General features: G+C 35.1%; 1 protein-coding gene and 1 long non-coding RNA gene across 10 annotated transcripts in view; one reads left to right on the top strand and one right to left on the bottom strand.

Moving 5' to 3' along the window:
• The window catches only part of LOC146397604 (uncharacterized), a 155,256-nt gene that overhangs the window by 125,783 nt on the left and 11,947 nt on the right, over positions 1–17,526 (top strand). The gene's annotated exons all lie outside the window — the stretch shown is intronic.
• NLGN1 (neuroligin 1) overlaps positions 2,490–17,526 on the bottom strand; it is a 687,335-nt gene continuing 672,298 nt past the window's right edge. For 5 of the 9 annotated variants that reach the window (XM_021071174.2, XM_084990349.1, XM_084990347.1 and 2 more), the window contains 3 exons: positions 10,278–10,490; positions 6,144–6,933; positions 2,490–5,103 (listed from right to left, as the gene is read on the bottom strand). In XM_021071174.2, coding sequence (XP_020926833.1) covers positions 4,281–5,103; positions 6,144–6,933; positions 10,278–10,490 — 1,826 coding nt within the window. In that variant the 3' untranslated portion in view covers positions 2,490–4,280. The remainder of the gene's footprint in view (positions 5,104–6,143; positions 6,934–10,277; positions 10,491–17,526) is intronic. The other 4 variants (XM_021071180.2, XM_084990350.1, XM_013990139.3 and 1 more) reach the window with 1 other exon arrangement.

Genomic DNA, 17,526 nt, shown 5'->3' with positions numbered 1-17,526 from the left:
AGTAATATAAAAATAATAATAATCAGGTTTGTTATCAAGTGTTTCACATCAGTAGGAAATTTCTTTAGAGAATTCTGATGGAAATTTGAAGTATATGCTGTTTTATCAAGTGCAGGAGAGGTATGAGGCTGTTGGAGAAATTCCCTTAGTTTATGGACTAAAAAAGCCAAGACAATTGTCGTTAACAATAAAGCTTGACAAGATAATTAAATGAATGATAACAAAATCTCAGCAGGAAAGTGCCCATTAATTGAATTTATTTGGGAGCATGTTTTCACAAGTATAACCAAATTATCTAATTTTCACTCACATTAAAAAGTGATAGTCTATAACAACTAATTACTAGAAATGAAGGGAAATGCCAGTACTTTGAACCAATAACACAGAAGAAAATAAATAGTTATGGACTGCCATGATATTTGACAGCTTGCTAAGAATTCTATTCATCATTTTGCCCTATGAAAATATTTCTGTGAAACTCGCCAAAGAATCCCAGCAATTTCTGTGTAAGAGTGTCTTAAAAGATGAAACGCAAAACCGCATTCTTTGAATCCTTTCATTGTATTACCATGCGTGTCAGTATAAGTATGCTAACAGGTGAAATAACAGAAGAATATGTTATAGAAAAAATAGGACTTTTGGCATTTCTTTTCTGTAAGATTTGCGTCATCCTATTTTTCTCTTTAATATTACATATGGTTGATTTTTTTAAGAATTGTGTTGCTGTTTTCATGTTATACAGATCAAAAAATTTTGAACTTAAACATTATTATGGTCAACTTTTAAATGAAGAATTAAATGATCTATACTCATTTTCTGCTTTGAACTATTAGCATGATCTCTTCACATTCAAATTGGATAATTTTAATGCTTTAGAAGATGACTTTCCAATTTCCTAAAGTTAATAATGACACTCATGATACATCTATAGCAGTCAACTAGATTTTGTTCACAGTCAACATATTCAATAGAAATTAAAAATTATGAAATCTGTCACTTTTATTTATAAGCCCATGCTCTAAAACAACATTAATCTGTTGATAAATATTTGGCAATGATTCTGTATAATAGCAAGACAATGAAACAAAGTCAATTTTGGCTTAATGTTTGTATAAGTTCTAAGCAGCCTTGTCTATTTGCAGTTTCATCCAAGCAGGAGAATCTAAATTAATAAGTGGTGACAAAAATATTCTTTTAATTTTTGAAACTTTTTCTTCTAAAGAAAATTATTATCTAAATACAGTTAAAACATATTGGGTAAAATTTAATAATAATATTCAAAATATTTCTTGCCTTTAAAATTTGTTTCAGCTTTAAAAACATTTCTTAATGTTCTGTTTATTGTGGGACATCATTTTACATTCAGAAAACTAGCTGCCATAATTATACAATTAGCAACTAACACTCATTCACAATGACTTTATTACGACTTGAAACAGTAATAAGGCTTAGAGCTGTTTTATCTTCCACAAAGTTGATGCTACATTAATTAAAAAAAAAGAATAGGGTTATGCTTTGTTTTCATAAATCATTTCCCTAAATTAATATAAAATAGATGTCAGTTATGGTATAGCTAGGTAAATTGGTTGATAGATAAGTTTAAAGTAACAGATAGATATAAACATGGCCATTATTAAAATATAAAAAAATGGTTTTGCCAAGTGAAGTAATGCATATGAAATATATCATTTATATTTTCATTTTTTGTCATTTCTACTCTGTTTTTATTTTGTGTTTAGTCAATATAGTACAAGACAATTTTCTGATTAAACAATACCTCAGATGCTAAATAGTTCTTTTTATTTGTTTACATTGGTAGTTCACAGTCAAAAAGTATAACCACATCAGGCAAAACTGCACGTAGATCGCTCTGGATTTTGAAGGCATTTTGCTTCACACAGAGATTTTTATTTGAAGTTAGGAGCAATATCTACATTTTACTCATAGTCAATAATTGGGAGGGGGAATTATAAGTAAATAAATTCCTTGAAATTGAAGATTTTTTTACTTTTATGTTAACTTAATGTCTTGCTCAGCACTTTAAAATTTTCTTACAAGGATAACTTTCTATCCACTACTTTATGATAATTTAATTACCCTTCTATTGTGAACCTAGTTATTCTCATTTCATAAATATTGCACATTTGTTTCCAATATACCTGTTCCTTGATGATCAGCATTGGAACATGTGTTTTTTAACTGAAAACAACTGGCAGATTTTATTTCCACACCACTCTCACATAAGAGGTATTAACAATATAATGCTAATATTTCGCATGAGTTCCTGGGATTACAAATTCATCATGTTAAAGTTTCATTGGTTTCATCTTAGATGAGAGTTTCCTTTAAATACTTGCTGTGTTTTCTGCAGAAGTTACCTATATGTCTTCAAAAACCTGACTTGTTTAGAAAAATGACTCTGAGACAGCCATGTTTCTTTTGTTTGTTTGTTTGTTTTTGTTTTTTTAAAAAAAGACAAAACAGCAATAAACATTTTAGCTCTTTAATGAGCAAAGATCATGTCTCTTAGCATTGGACTAATAGTCATTATTATCTTTATTTCACGCAATGACCAGTGACATGGCCAAGATGTACAAAGTTGTTTCCATCAAGTAGTATACAATTTTTTTTGTATAATAAGCTTTCATTCTTGAAAAAGAGTAACTGAAAAGAAAGGTTTCTGTTACTGCAGTTAGTTTGTCAGAGAAAGTTCTTTGCATTATCTTACAAACTATCAAAATTGCTAGTCATCTGAAAAAATGTAAAAAAAAATCACATAACTTTAGTCTAATAGAAATATAGTACAGGTAAGAGAGAAAGTATTTATCAGGATGTGCTCTTTAAGTCCATCTCAATTTTCTTTAATATAAATGTACATCTGATTACATATACAAACATTTGGAAAGGTCTGTGATATACTGTTACTGGTAAACAACAGGGGGATGAAGAGTTTCCTGTGGTCTCAGAATATTCATTTGAAATCACACACGTATGTGTAAGACTAAAATCCTCCAGATGTTGACTCTCTCCTTCTAGGTTCTGTATCTACGTTGCACTCTACTGAGATTGCATGAGTAAATTCCAGTGAATGAACCTCAGTGAGAAAGATAAGTGATGTGAGGAGGGACATAACTTTATATTGAATTATTATTAGTAAACATTTTGTCATGCAACATGAGTAAATCAATTAACTGAGAACTGTAATCAGAGTGGTAACTGGGGGCATCCTCATATTGTGAAAGACTTGCAAGTAACTCTTTGGACACACTTCACCTGACCAAAAGGAATAAAATACAGAGTAACAAAAACCACAGCAAATTATAGCTCCTGTAACACATGTCCAATTAGGGTTATATTTCTATAAATTATTTAGATGGGAATGAAAAGAACATTAAAAACAAAGGACTGTTTTTCCTAGGATTCATTTCAGCGAGTATTCACCACTATACCTATAGTTTCTTCAAATACCTTGAATAACTAATTCCTTTTGTTATCAATACAACAGTGAATTATTTTATTGTAATTACTTTTGCCCCTTAAAATCTTCTTTAGTTTCTGCCAATTGAAGGAGGAAGCTTCTATTAAAAACTCCAATGGGATGAGAAGAATTTTAATTACGGCTTAATCAGCAGCACAGCCACCAAGCATATAAATTATCATGCACATCGTGCTAAAAATATCCAGTTTCCTTTATCCCCACAACTTTATACTGACAGCACTTATGTGATAATGTTGGACCTGCCAGTCTTTAAACTTCTTTGTTTTACTGGCAAATTTCAGCATGAGCCTCTGCTAAGGCCATTAACAGCATTGGTGCTTTGTGTACTTATCCAAATATGTAAATATGGTCTACACAATAAAACAGCTCCAAATAAAAACTGGTGAAAATTATCTGACATTCCATTGGTGTGTCCCTTGTGCATATTCATGGTTGTTTTTTGATTTTTATATTTCAGACATAGTTCTCTCCTGTTTGGTGTTCCACATGCCTAATTCCATCATGTAACATAAATCTTCAAAAAATTAATTCTTGAATGTGAATGAAAAAGTATCATTCAGAACAATTGCTTCAAGCAATTGAAATTCATTTTTAAAGTTGATTTGTGTATATATGTACAATTCATTTTTTTTCCAAAACCCCCAAAGTACTTGATATGTATATTCACATAATATTCCTCCTTATTTAAATAGTAAGAGTCTTGTAGGTTGAAAGCCAAGGAATCTTCAGTAATCTTTTACTGCAATCCATCAAAAAAATAGAGTTTGTTTCTCTTATCTGGCTATACCCTGGTTGTTGAATGTGAATGGGGGTGGGGGTGGGGATGGGGCAGAGTATTGTTCTGTCCTCCAGTAAATGTATTGAATGTGTGTAAGGGTTGAATCCCTGGTATAGTGTTGGGAATCATTGTAATGGTGTTGGGTGTCATTAAGGGAACATCATCAGGTGACCTCCTCATAGCTAGTGTGTAATCTGGGGGGCAGGCGGTCCGAAGAACCACCTCATGTGGATGGATGGACTCACATTCATGATCCAAATCAGTGTGCTTCATTTGGAGGGACATGATCTCCTCTTCTTGTGCGTGGGTCAGATCATTAGTAGTCGTGCGCTGAGGGCTACATCTCCTGTGAACGTCATGTCTCCTCTTATCCTTTTTGTAGTACAGGGCTGCAAAGGCCAAGATGTTCAGAAAGAGCAGTGAAGCTCCAACTGCAATAGTGACACTCAGCTCTGTTGAGTAGTCCCTTTGATCCACTGAAAATGGACTTGGCTGTTGTTTGGGATCATCCTGCTTGGCAGTGGGAAAGGCCGATGTGACAGGTACAGAATTTTTTCTCGTAGGTCTGAAAGTGATGTCAGTTGATGGCACTTTAGTTGTTGTCGAGGTATACTGAGAAATGTCATTGAGATTATGCAGATGAGGTACCAGCTCCAACCAGAGGTTCACCTTGTTGGCTCTGTAATGTTCTTTAACTCTTGGTTTTAATCCAATATGGAGATAAAGTTGGTCTTTCTGGGAATATCTGGTCCATGCTACTTCTTCAAAACGGTTGGGTTTGGTATGGATGAATTTTGTGTCTTGAGGGACTGGTTGATTTGGGTCGCTAGAAAAGAAAAGAGAAATTATGAAAAAAATGGGTTTATTCTTTTAAAATCAAAATAGCACTACTTTAACATCTAATTGAAGAGGTAATTCAGCAGGCTTTAGACTGTGTTTTAACACAACTTGCGTCAACCTAGAAATATCCAATCCCATAGCAGGCAGGTTGTTAGATGGATGATAGTGCAATGCAAGTAAACCTCACATTCTTGTTCTCTCTACTCATGGGCTGCTATATACACAAAGATTTAAAAATTCATATATTAGGAGTTCCCATTGTGGCTCAGCAGGTTAAGAACCCAACTAGGATCCATGAGGATACAAATTTGATCACTGGCCTTGCTCAGTGGGTTAAGGGTCCAGTGTTGGCACAAGCTGTCCCATAGTTGCAGATGAGGTTCCAATCTGGTGTTGCTACAGCTGTGGTGTAAGCTGGCAGCTGTAGCTCCTATTTGACCCCTAGACCATGACTTCCATATGCTGGGGGTGTGGCTGTAAAAAGAAGATAAAAATTCATATGCACCTGAGTCGTCTCATAAGGGAACTAGCAGAGGCAGCAGTGGAAAAATCTTGGGGTTTGGAATTGTAGATGAGGAATTGAGTCCTGAAGCTGCTATGTACTAGACATATGAACATTTGTATGAAGCTTTCATAGCCTAAGGTCCCTTTTCTGTAAAATAGGATTGTGGTACCTGACCTGCCCACCTCATAAGGTACTTGGGAGCATCAAAGAGTATACAGCACTGTCAATTGAAAATCTCTATAAAATAAGATTTGTTATTACTGAATAAGAAGTCCTGTGTAATTTAAAAAAATCTAATTATTGAGTAATGCAATAAAGGTATAAGCCTTCCTTAATAAAGCTTATGAAGTAAGAACTAATAAAACAATGCTTTTTGAAGTACCACAAATATAGACTTTAGAATAAAGGAATTTAATATTGGTATTAACCTATTAAATCATTTGGGCACAAATATGTATTTTTAAGTGCTTAAATGAATACTCTTATTAAATTATCACAAACTTCATTTCTTAGGTACATACCCAGTTTTAGCAAAATTTGTCCAGTATGTCATTACGACTGCACTCAGCATCACATCATTTTTGGAGAAATTGCAAGGAAATAACTCTGTAGGTCCAATCATGGGGATTCCTAGCACGTAGGGAACCTCATCTCCATGAGCTGCATCAGCCCAAGCTGGAACCTGATCTGTTTGGCAATGATGGTAAAAGGCATAGAAATATGTGGGTGAACCAAAGTTTGAGTGAAGATCTGCTGTAGCTACAGCTGGTGCCACCCACTGATGATCTGTAAACAAAGCCAGTAATGTCTTCCTTCTGGTTTCAGGGTTATGACGGTCAGCCCAGTCAGTATACATGAATTTAATGGTTTCTCTCAAAACATCTTTACCTTCAGGATATCCATATAAATTATCAACAAAATTGGAAACAGCAAAGTCAAAATCACTAGCAGATATACCATCATCACTATCTACTATATTTTCAACAAATTTTAACCCTTCCCCTTGGTTAACCCCTAACATTATATCATAGTTGAGAAACTCTCCTTGCTCCATCAATATCTGAGGGTCATCTGGTATTACATCACCATCAATGACAGGTCCAAAGGCTATGTGGTATCTTGCTGGTTGAATATCTTGGTCAACAAGTTCTTTGTAAGGCTTCTTCTGTAGGCATTCCACTAACTCTACTGTATCTGAAACATTGCAACCAACTTTTGTGGCCAGCATCCTAGCATATTTTGCAGGTTGGAAACTAACAGCCCAGCTGGAAAGGGCTGTTCCACTTTGAGCTATCGCTCGTTGAAAAAGTCCTATGGGAAAAAAACAACAAAGAGTTTCAGAGAACCTTTGAATAATGTTGTGGTAAAACAACAGTCTCATATTTTAGATGTGTATATAAAAACCCAGATATAACTCAAGAAACAAGGAAACAGAGACATTTTTTGCTTAAGAGAAGGTACATAAAGTCATCCCCAGGGTATAATTAAGAGGTGTACCTAAGTCTTCTGCTTTGAGTAGCAATTACTTTGGGATTAAGAGATTTAAATTGTACACTATCTCAAAAAAGCAGTAAGCATGGAGAGAAGGAAAATGTGTAAATAGTATTATAAAAAAAACCCAAATTTATTTGCTTAGCATGTAAACACCTATGTTATTATTACAGTCAACCTGAAGGGGCCAACTCTCTCCTGTTCACTCTTCATTAGATTTTGTATTGTCTTTTGAGGATATTTCCTCCAATTGGCTGCATGTATCTTTCTTCAGAATGGATCTCTGTGTTTATTTTACCAGATTTTGTTTCACAAAAATTTGTTGAGATGTTACATAACTACCAGCATTGGAAATTTGCTAATACCCTGGGGATGGCACACAAAACAGAGTATCACTTTAGACATAGTCTTTCCAGCTCTTTATGTCAGACATACCATGCTGAATATTCATCTTTCAGAAGAAGACATAACATTTGAAGTGTTTTCATGGGATTAAAGAATAAACCATCAGCAGAAGGATTGGGGGGGTGATTTAACTTTTTTGCAGTTTAATGTGAACTGCTATATTTTGTCATAAAAGATGAAAAGTACATGGTCCATTGGTTTTCTCTTAATTACATTTAAGAATTATAAATCATGGTCCCAAATGCAGTTTGATAAGAGCCTTATGCCATTCAAATTTATAAATGAACTTTATTCATTAAGGTATTTTCTAATAAAATTCTTGCTTTAAAAATATAATTTATTTTAAAAATTACATTTTTTGTCAGTTTCCAAATCCAGCTTTGTAGTTCGGTTATTCAAACACATGCTTAATCATTCATATGTGTTAATGTGTAAGGACTCTTTTCATAAAGGTGTTAAAGCAATGACTGAATTAGAAGCAAAGTTTTCACTTTATTCTCCAAACACGTATATGCATTCAAAATGTCTGTAATATGTTTCTAGATAATTCAAAAAATACTTCAAAAAGTCAAACAACACTAATTTAAATTTGTTTTGGTTTATGACATCTTTATGAGCACATTTTTAGTCTGCTAGAGCAAAGTTTGCCAGAGCAAATACTATAAATACTGATAATTTAAAAATATTATAAAGGCTATATATTTTGTCAACATTTGCTCAGAGAAAGATTTTACTGCTTAAAAACTTTACAACTAAAATAAGATTTCTATAAGATTATTTCCGATTTTAGGGACTTAATGATTTTAACTAAATTACCAAGAAAGATTTTGAGGACAAAACATACCATGTTTAATATAGTCTGAAACATGCCATCTAGACAGTATTGGGGGAAACTATATATTTTATCATAAGTGAGAGTGCTTGCTATGTGTGGTTGACTCCTGATAGAGGCCTAAGCATTGTTGCAGCCCTGGGAAGTTTCCAGACTTTGAAGTCTATGTCTGCAATGGAGAAAGAATTAGATGATTTCAAGACCTCTTCTGAGCATCTCCTGGGCAAATCAGGCAGCTTCATTAAGTGGAGACAGGGTTAGTACTAGATCAAACATAAGTCCATTTGTCTAGCCAGAAATGGACAGATTTCCTTGAAAAGTGTGATGGGATGCTATATTTTCAAATGTTTGCGTAGCTGCTTGCTACTATTTACCACACCATGGAGTGATAAATAGTGATGCTAGCTGATGAGCTAATTGATTCGTCTCTATCCAATACTAGTCTTATACTGGCTGAAAATGGCTTTAGTTTTAGAAAAAAATCAGGAGAAATAGCATTTGAGACCAAATAGCCCTAGAGAAGTCTGAACAGATTTTTTAATGTTATCCTAAATAAGTATTGGCATTAGTATAGTCCTCAGACTAAAACAATCTAATCTGTTCAATTAAGAAAAGCAACAACAACAAAGTTTGTTATTTCAAAATAAGTCATTTCACCATATACTAAAATCTCTATACAAATGGAAGTGTTCTCATATACATGTCATTTTGTCATCTTGAATCAGAACTCTACTAATAGAAATGTGACGCTACATATACTGACTATAAATTAAGTCTATAACAGTATATGATTCTCCAAATAGGTAAACTCACTTAATGACTGTTATTTTGAAGTTTCACAATAATGTGTCTTTGAAAACCAAAAATTAATATTCTATGTCTCATGTTCATATCATAAAACTCAGTCTTACAAATTAAGATGCTTCATGAATTACAGTTGACAAAAAGTATACTTAATATATATAAAATGACAATGGAAAAACAAAATACAAGATGGTCTATGTTGATGTGTATTCTCTATCTTCCTACCTATTATTATGTATAATGGAGAAAAAGTATTTGTTTTACAGACTTCAACAAAACACTTCTGTTCTTGTGGATATTTCAAATTTGTAATGCTATTAGAAGGGGTGACTAGACTCATGGTAAAATGGAAGTCCATAAAGATCAACATGATGAGCCTTGGGGAGGCATTTTGGAAAAAGGACATCAAGGCTAGAAAATGGAGACAAGAACAATATTCATGGACTTAAGCAGCCTCAGTGCTCCACGCTGCTTTGCGAGTATTCGGGGGAAAAAAAATCATACTCTTGGAGTTGAAAATAGAAAAAGCACAAATTCCAACATATTTTTCTTTTTAATTAAAAGATCTACTGGTGACCTCAATGCTTTGACAATTTTGGATCATGCATGCAAAATAATCAAACATCCATGTTCTACTCAGACAATAAGTGAAAGTCACGTTTCCAGACAAACGAGCTTACAACTCCTTCCTTATCTTCATAATAAAAAATGATTTAAAATGCCTACTATCTAGAAAAGAGATTATATTCAAGCCTTGTATTTAAAAAAGTATATATATATTAACCCTTGTCCTTGATTTTGATTACCAAATAAAAAGAGATAACAGAATTGTCAACATCTTCGATTTTCCCAAAAACCACCCTTTGGAGGAAAGAAAAGTAACTGTAATGCTAATTATTAAGTGTTCTTGAAAGGACATCCATACCAAGCTTCACAGGAGACAAAGAAAAGAGTTTGACAAAAATTTAAACATGCATAGAGAAGCTGAAGAAACAAAGTTTTAAACAGTTATTGAGTTCAACCTAACAGTTTGAACAGAGAAATATATACAGAGCATCACATACTACTGATGGTGGTGGCATGCAGACACCAAAATTGTCAAAATTTGCAACCTGCATAATACCTTTGGTTGAATTGCTCCAACGGTTACCTTCAGAATAATGGGATAAAGTCAGCAGATTGACACATGAACCCCCAGCGCCAGATCCAAAAACAGTGATTCTTAAGGGGTCACCACCAAAGAATCCAATATTCTCACTAGTCCATCTTAAAGCCTGTATGAGATCAAGGAGTCCATAGTTTCCTTTTGCAGCCTGATCCCCTGTGCTCAAGAAACCTGGGAAATAGAAATAAAAAGACATCATAGAACACTTTTTTGAGTTGACATGAATCAAATGGACATCAAATTTAAATACAATGGAAGCCTGTGTTCATCATGATGAGTAAACCCAAGTTCTTTAGTAAAAATTATTTTCCACCAGAATAAAATAACTTACTTTAAAAAGAATAGCAGAGACTAAAATCTGAAAAATGACATTTATCTTCCCCAAATTTTTCCCAAGTTATCCAGGTAATAGATAACAGGGGGCAGATAAAGAGAATGAAATCACTCTAAAGACCTCAAGAGAGACATTCTAGGGATGAACTTCTTGGTAGAGATATTTGGGATAGTGTCATGGGTATATGAAAATGTGTTTTTTTTTTTTGTTTTTTTTTTTTTTTTGCATAAATGCTATCAGCTCTGAAGTTGATTGTGGCCTAACATGGTTGGAATTTAAAGTACACCTGGCAGAGTGTCAAGATATGAGGGTATAGAGCAGGGATATTTTTCTAAGACTTGTGCATAAAATTATATGCAATTCTTTGCATGTAGATGTATATGCACATTTTTATTGATGATGGGCCATGGTTAACAAAGAATTACTGTTCTAGAGTTGAGATTACATTTTGGAATCCCTTAAACACTAAACTGAGGAGACTTGCTCAATTAGAAAACAGTGGAGAATAAGTGAAAACTTTAGAAAAGTTGAGATTCATATTTCTTTGATGCTCAAAGCTCTGTTTTATAGTGAATTTAATAACAAAGGAATATATGCTGAATAATAGAATGGAGGTGGGGAGAGTTACAAAGATCTAAAGTGACAAGAGTGGAAAAGGCAATTGAAAAAAAACATGGACAGTATAAAAATTAATAAACAGAAACATCAATTAAAATAGAGTTGGGAAGTCAGAAAGGGGAGCTCTCATGCCCTCTGACAATAGCAGAGCTCAACGGGAAGAAGAAAAACTTTCCTCACTGGTCAGGAGCTCAGACAGTGAGAAACTTTCACAACTCAGCCAATGAAAAGTCACTATTCTTCATACTGTCAATTCCTCCAGTGGGCTCTTTGTTTACTGCAATCCTCCCAGTTTCCTTTCCCCCTTTTAAAAAAGTTCTCCCCTCCTTGCTGTGACAGGACTTACATGGTTGTGGAACACAAATTTAAATTTTTTTTTTTCTTTTTTGGCCACCCCATAGCATATGGAGTTCCTGGGCCAGGGTCAGATCCAAGCCATACTTGTGACCTAAACCATAGTTGCAACAATGCAGGATCCTAAACCCACTGTGCTGGGCCAGGGATTGAACCTATGTCCCAGTTCTCCCAAGAAGCTGCTGATCCCTTTTCAACGGAACAGGAACTCACACTAATTGCAATTTTTTATTGATCCCAAACAAGCTATTAGAGAAATAGCTGGCAGTCTGTTTGTTTTAGGTCAACATTTTGGTGGCTTGCATGGGGATCCACAGAAGACACCTGTGGACTTCCAGGCTGGTGGCAAACAGGTGTGATACCCACATTGAGCCCATTGCTACTCACTGCTTTTCTAGAAGACCCTGGGGCTTTCTTATGGACCTAGGCTTCTGCCCTATTTTCATTTTGAAGCTCTCCAGGTTTTATTTGGGATCTACTTTAAGGCTTTGTCTTTTCTGGTTAAGACTGTTCTGTATGCCAGCACTTGTTTGGCACTTCTGCCTGATTTTGGAAATCTAGATTTTCAAATTGGAACTGTGCTCACCTTCAGCAGGATTCCTTATGGAACAGGGACTGTTTCTTCTGGAACTGGCTAGCCTTTGGCCCATCTCACTGGGAACAAGGGCTGTTTCATTAGAACTGTGCTGGTTCAGCTTTGGCCCAATTCCTTTTGGAGTAGGGGCTTTTCTATTGGCACTGAGCTAATAAGCCTTCAGCCTGACTCCCTTGGAATGGGACTATTCCATTAGGGCTGTACTGAGCAGACTTTGGACTGGCTCTTTGGGGACTAGACTGCTCCCTTAGACCTGGCTGGTATTACACCTGCAGGCCATTTGGACCGTTTGAGTTGCTTGAGTTATTTAGGCTGTTTGAAAATTATTCTTTTACTCTAGGTAGAAACATCAGAAAACATATCCTGGTTATCTAAAAATTTTGAGCATGCCCCATCTACAGGGACCTTGGCCAATTTTATGATTAAAAAACTATGGTCCTGGAGTTCCCATTGTGGCTCAGTGGTAACGAACCCCGTGAACCCATCCATGAGGACCTGGGATCAATCCCTGGCCTCGCTTAGTGGGTTAAGGATCCTGCATTGCCTTGAGCTGCAGATGCAGCTCGGATCCTGATTTGCTGTGGCATAGTCTGACAGCTGCAACTCTGATTGGATCTTCAGCCTGGGAACTTCCATATGCCATAGGTTCCACCCTCAAAAAAGACCAACAAAACAAAACAAAATGCAAGAAAACCTACAGTCCTTCCTCATGTATGTGTCTAACTAAATGGACCAACCTAACCAAAGGCAATTTATAATATCAAGGGCCTCCAAACTTACTTTTCTTTTTTTCTTTTGTGGCCACACTTGTAGCATGTAGAAGTTCCAAGGCCAGTGATTGAACCCTAGCCACAGAAGTGACCCAAACTGCTCCAGTGACAATGTCAGATCTTTAACCCTCTGTGCCACAAAGGAACTCCCAAGCTTACTTTTCTTACTTTTCTTAAAACTGAATAAGACAGCCATAGGTCTAAAATTTCCAAAAACTGAACGCAATTCCTATTTCAATTGGTATTTTGAAGTTTTCAAATGTTATTGGGAGCCTAAAATTGCCTCTGCAAAATAAGATTTTAAGATTAACTGTGGCAAACAATTAATGAAAGATCAAATTACTTCTGAAGCCTCATTCGCCTTCCCTGATTTCTTTGTCTTAGACCCTGCCTCTGGCACCATCTTCCTCCTTCCCAGGGGCTCCAGATTGGGTATGAATCTCTTGCAGTCCTAAATAATACTAAAGTCACTCTCTCCATGCTCAATTCAACTACTATAAAAATCCTCTGATTTGGAGTTTAAATATTGGGGCTGAACATCAAGAGTTTCCCTTCTCTGATTCTGTTCCCTTTTGCTTTGGCCCTTTAAGAGATATGTGTCCTTTTCTCCTTAGTTCTGCTACTCTTTCCATGATGAGGCAGACACTTCTTAGAGAAATATCATGCTGGATTTTCTCTCTACCAAAAGGGGGAGACAATTCTAGAACTTTACAGTAGTCATCAAAGTCATCAAAGTAACCCACCAGGAGGACTAAGTTACTCTCTGACATCTTTTATTTGTGCTGTCTCTGACGGTATTAGAGCTGATTCTGAAAGCTGTCCTTATTGAATCAGCTACTACCTTCCTTCCGGCAAAATCTCCAAGTGATGTTGGCACATTCACAGTGCACCTCAAGATTCAAATAGATCTTTCAAAACTTCTTTGCAGAACTAACAAATACCCTACAAGTAAAGAAGTTGTGATGCCCATAGTAGATCAAGGCTCAAGACCTTATTTTCCCTTGTACTAACCCTTGTAACACTCCTATCTTATTGATAAGAAAATGTAGGGGCTGAGGGTAGAAGCGTGTCCAGAACCTCTGAGAAATAAACTCTTATCTTTGGCATGCTGTTATTTTTTTATCTCTCCTATTATAATTGACTTACAATGTTCTGTTCATTTCTGCTATACAGCAAAGTGACCCAGTTATGAGTATATATACATTCTTTTTCTCATATTATCTTCCATCATGTTCCATCACAAGGGACTTGATATAGTTCCCTGTGCCAAAGAGCAGGATCTCATTGCCTATCCACTCCAAATGCAATAGTTTTCATTTACTAACCCCAAACTCCCAGTCCATCCTACTCCCTCCTCCTCCCCCTGGTAACCACAAGTCTGTTCTCAATGAGTTTGTTTCTTTTCTGTAGGTAGTTTTGTTTGTGCCATATATTAGATTCCAGATATAAGTGATATCATATGGTATTTTTTTCTTTTTCTTTCTGATTTGCTTCACATAGTATGAGAGTCTCTACTTCTATCCATATTGCTGCAAATGGCATTATTTTGTTCTTTTTTTATGACTGAGTAGTATTCCATTGTCTATATATAACACTTCTTCTTAATCCATTCATCTGTCAATGGGCATTTAGATTGTTTCCATGTCTTGGCTATTGTGAATAGTGCTGGAATGAACATACATCTTTCATGTATCTTTTTCAGTGAAAGTTTTGTCCAGATATATGCCCAGGAGTAGGATTGCTGGGTCATATGGTGATTCTATATTTAGAGAAGGATGAGGCACCTCCATACTGTTTTCCATAGTGGTTGTACCAATTTACATTCCCACCAACTGTGTAGGAGGGTACCCTTTCTCTACACCCTCTCCAGCATTTATTATTTGTTGATTTGTTAGTGATGGCTATTATGACTGGTGTGAGGTGGCACCTAATTGTAGTTTTGATTTGCATTTCTCTAATAATTAGTGATATTGAGCATTTTTTCATGTGCTTGTTGGCTATCTGTATATCTTCTTTGGAGGAATGTCTATTCAGGTCTTCTGCCCATTTTTTGATTGGGTTGTTTGCTTTTATGCTGTTAAGTTGTATTAGTTGTTTGGAAATTTTAGAGATTAAGCCTTTGTCAGTTGTATCCTTTGAAAGTATTTTTTCCACTCCATAGGTTGTCTGTTTTTTTTTTTTTTTTTTTTTAATGGTTTTCTTTGCTGTGCAAAAACTTGCCAGCTTGATTAGGTCACATTAGTTTATTTTTTTTTATTTCTGTGGTCTCGGAAGACTGACCCAAGAAAACATTGGTACAGTTCATGTGAGAGAATGTTTTGCCGATGTTCTCTTCTAGGAGTTTGATGGTATCTTGTTTTATGTTTAAGACTTTAAGTCATTTTGAGTTTATTTTTGTGCATGATGTGAGGGTGTGTCCCAGCTTCATTTATTTACATGAAGTTTTCCAGTTTTCCCAGCACCACTTGTTGAAGAGACTGTCTCTTTCTGATTTTATCTACTTGCCTTCTTTGTCAAAGATCAATTGACCATAGGTATCTGGATTTATTTATGGGTTCTCTATTCTGTTCCATTGGTCTGTATGTCTGTTTTGGTACCAGTACCATACTGTCTTGATTACTGTGGCTTTGTAATATTGTTTGAAGTCTGGGAGAGTTATGCCTCCTGCTGGGTTTTTGTTCCTCAGGATTGCTTTGGCAGTTCTGGGTCTTTCATGGTTGCATATAAATTTTTGGATTGTTTATTCTAGTTCTGTGAAAAATGTCATGGGTAATTTGATAGGGATTGCATTGAATCTGTAGATTGCTTTGGGTAGTATTGCCATTTTAACAATATTAATTCTTTCAATCTAGGAGTATGAAATATCTTTCCATTTCTTTGAATCCTCTTTAATTTATTTGATTAATGTTTTATAGTTCTTAGCATATAAGTCTTTCAACTCCTTAGTCAGGTTTATTCCTAGGTATTTATTTTTGGGGGTGTGATTTTAAAAGGTATTGTATTTTGTATTCCTTTTTTAATATTTCATTGTCAATATACAGAAATGCAACTGGTTTCTGAGTGTTAATCTTGTGTCCTGCTACTTTGCTGAATTCATTGATAAGTTTGAGAAGTTTTTGTGTGGAGTTAGGGTTTTCTATATATAGTATCATGTTATCTTCATAGAGTGACAGTTTTATCTCTTCTTATACAATTTGGATACATTATATTTCTTTTGTTTGTCTGATTGCTGCAGCTATGCTGTACCATGCTGAATAAAAGTAGTGAGAACGGCCATCCTTATCTTGTTCCAGATTTTAGCAGGAAGGCTTTCAGTTTCTCTCCTTTGAGTATTACATTGGCTGGGGGTTTGTCAAAATTGGCTTTTATTATGTTAATGTATGTTCCCTCTATACCCACTTTGGTAAGAGTTTTTATCATGAATGGATGTTGGGTTTTGTCAAATGCTTTTTCTACATCTATTGAGATGATCATGTGGTTTTTAACTTTTGTGAATGTGGTGTATGATGGCAATTGATTTGTGTATGTTGAACCATCCTTGCGAACTTGGGATGAATCCCCCTTGGTCGTGGTTTATGGTCTTCTTTATATGTGAGTGGATTCAGTTGGCTAAAGTTTTGTTGAGGATTTTTGTGTCTATATTCATCAAATATATTGGCCTATAATTTTCCTTTTTGGTAGTATTTCTGCCTGGTTTTGGTATTAGGGTGATGATGGCTTCATAGAATGTATTTAGGAGTGTTCCTTCTTCAACTTTTTGGAAAAGTTGAAGAAGGATCAGTATAAGTTGCTCTTTGTATGTTCACTAGAATTCACCTGTGAAGCCATCTGGTCCTGGACTTTTGTTTGTAGGGAGTGTTTTTATTACATATTCAACTATATGTGTCATAATTTGTCTGTTCAATTGATCTATTTCTTGATTCAGTTTTGGTGGCCTCAGTCTCTGGAAAATTGTCCATTTCTTCTAGGTTGTCAAATTTGTTAGCATATAATTATTCATAATATTTTCTTGTTTTTTTTTGTATTTCTGCAATCTTTATTGATATTTCTTCTTTTTAACTTCTTATTTTATTTGAGTTCTTTCTTTCCCCTTCTTGGTGAGTCTGGCCAGAGGCTTATCAATTTCATTTACACTTTCAAAGAACCAGCTCTTGGTTTTATTGATTTTTTTCTATTGTTTTTTTAATCTCTATTGATTTCCTCTCAGATCTTTATGATTTCCTTCCTTCTGCTGACTTTAGGTTTTGTTTGTTCTTTAATTCTTTTAGGTGGTGGGTTAATTTGTTTATTTGAGATTTTTGTTTTTTGAGGAAGGCCTGTATCACTATGAACTTCCCCCTAAGCACTGCTTTTGTGGTATACCATAGATTTTGAATGGCTGTGTTTTCATTATCATTTGTCCCAAGGTATTTTTTTAATTTCCCTTTTGATTTCTTCATTGACCCATTGGTTTTTCAGTAGCATATTTTTAGTCTCCATGTAGTCAGTTTTTTTTTTTCTTTTCTTTTGTTTTCTCATGGTTGATTTCTAGTTTCA

Source organism: Sus scrofa, chromosome 13 (assembly GCF_054392235.1).
Source record: "Sus scrofa isolate SSC_HxYL_T2T_F1_AM1 chromosome 13, Sscrofa_HxYL_maternal_Yorkshire_Landrace_v2.0, whole genome shotgun sequence".
Lineage (NCBI taxonomy): Eukaryota > Metazoa > Chordata > Mammalia > Artiodactyla > Suidae > Sus > Sus scrofa.
The sequence above is the reverse complement of the archived record's forward strand: the minus strand, read 5'-3'. Positions and strand labels throughout refer to the sequence as shown.